Source organism: Condylura cristata, unplaced genomic scaffold (assembly GCF_000260355.1).
Source record: "Condylura cristata isolate star-nosed mole 26May11 unplaced genomic scaffold, ConCri1.0 scaffold00007, whole genome shotgun sequence".
NCBI lineage: Eukaryota > Metazoa > Chordata > Mammalia > Eulipotyphla > Talpidae > Condylura > Condylura cristata.
The window spans coordinates 942,733-943,862 of record NW_004567108.1 but is presented as its reverse complement, the minus strand read 5'-3'; the positions used below and the strand labels follow the sequence as shown (position 1 = coordinate 943,862).

Here is a 1,130-nt window from a genome sequence, read left to right as displayed (position 1 = left end):
CCAGCCCGGCGGGGCAGTGGGACCGGCCAGGCCGGCGGCGGGCGCCGGACGTACCCTCCTTGAGCAGGCCGTAGCAGAGCAGGCGCGCCCTCTCCAGGTCTCCCAGCTGCCGGCACAGGCCCACGTACACCCTGCACAGGGCGTGCGTGTAGCCGGGCTCCGCAGACGCCCTCGGGGCCTTCAGCTCGGCGAGGATGGAGCGAAGCAGGGGATCCGCCAGGTGCTGCAGGGAAAGAGGGGCCGCGCGGGCTGAGGCGGGGGCGGGGGCCCCCCGCGGCTCCCCCCCGGGCCAGACAGACCCCGTTTGCGGAAACAGCCCGAGCGCGGCGCCCGGGGCGCGCCGACCCGCCCGACGTCCTGCACGCGCGTCAGCTCTGACCGTTTCATCTTACAGGGCTGCTGACGCTGTCCTGGCTCAGGGGAAACGGCACCAACGACTTCTGACCTGGCCGCTCACTGCGCGCCAGCGCGGGGCGGGTTGTGCCTGCCTGCGCCCTGAGGGGCGGGCTGAGGGCCGCAGGCGCTCGCAGGCTCGCGGTCCAGAGCGGGCACAAACCCCGAGGAGGAAGCAGACCGAGTCGTCCGGGGTCGGGAAACTGACCACGCGCCCGCGGAGCGCACAGGGCCGGGGGCGGTGTGGCACGGGGTGGGCACGCCCACCCCCGCAACAGGGGCTGTGTGGACGCTGCCCGTGGCCAGGGCCCGGCCACCCGGAAGAGCGTCGCCTCCAGCGCCGCGCGCACCAGGAGGGCTGGCGGGCAGGCGCGGCCAGCACCTTTTCACCCTCAGAAGTTTAGGTTATCTGATGACACCGTGACCGCTGCCCCAGCACCTGACCAGCCCTCACGTGTCCGGGGTCCCGCTGGGCACGCAGCTGTCGCGACGGGCAGAGCAGGGCACAGCCCGAAGCCGCCGGGGAGCACCTACCTTTCTGGTCGTGCTGAACTCGTAGACGACGTCTTTCTCCTGGTCCCTCATCACGGGCTTCCTGGAGATGTTCCCCACGTAGATGTGGGAGCGGATGACGGGCAGCAGGTCGAAGGGCGACTCCGCGATGCGGCGCAGCGCGCCCGCTATGGCCAGGTCCTGGGGCTCCGCCGCCCCCCTGGGGCTCAGAGGCAGCCGCGGAG

At 72.7% G+C, this 1,130-nt stretch overlaps 1 protein-coding gene across 1 annotated transcript in view; it reads right to left on the bottom strand.

Annotated features, from left to right (window-relative positions):
- Positions 1–1,130, bottom strand: part of ICE1 (interactor of little elongation complex ELL subunit 1) — a 16,522-nt gene that overhangs the window by 2,957 nt on the left and 12,435 nt on the right. Inside the window, exons 11-12 of the mRNA XM_012721736.1 lie at positions 928–1,127; positions 55–223 (exon numbers count right to left, since the gene is read on the bottom strand). Of these exons, the coding sequence (XP_012577190.1) occupies positions 55–223; positions 928–1,127 (369 nt within the window). The remainder of the gene's footprint in view (positions 1–54; positions 224–927; positions 1,128–1,130) is intronic.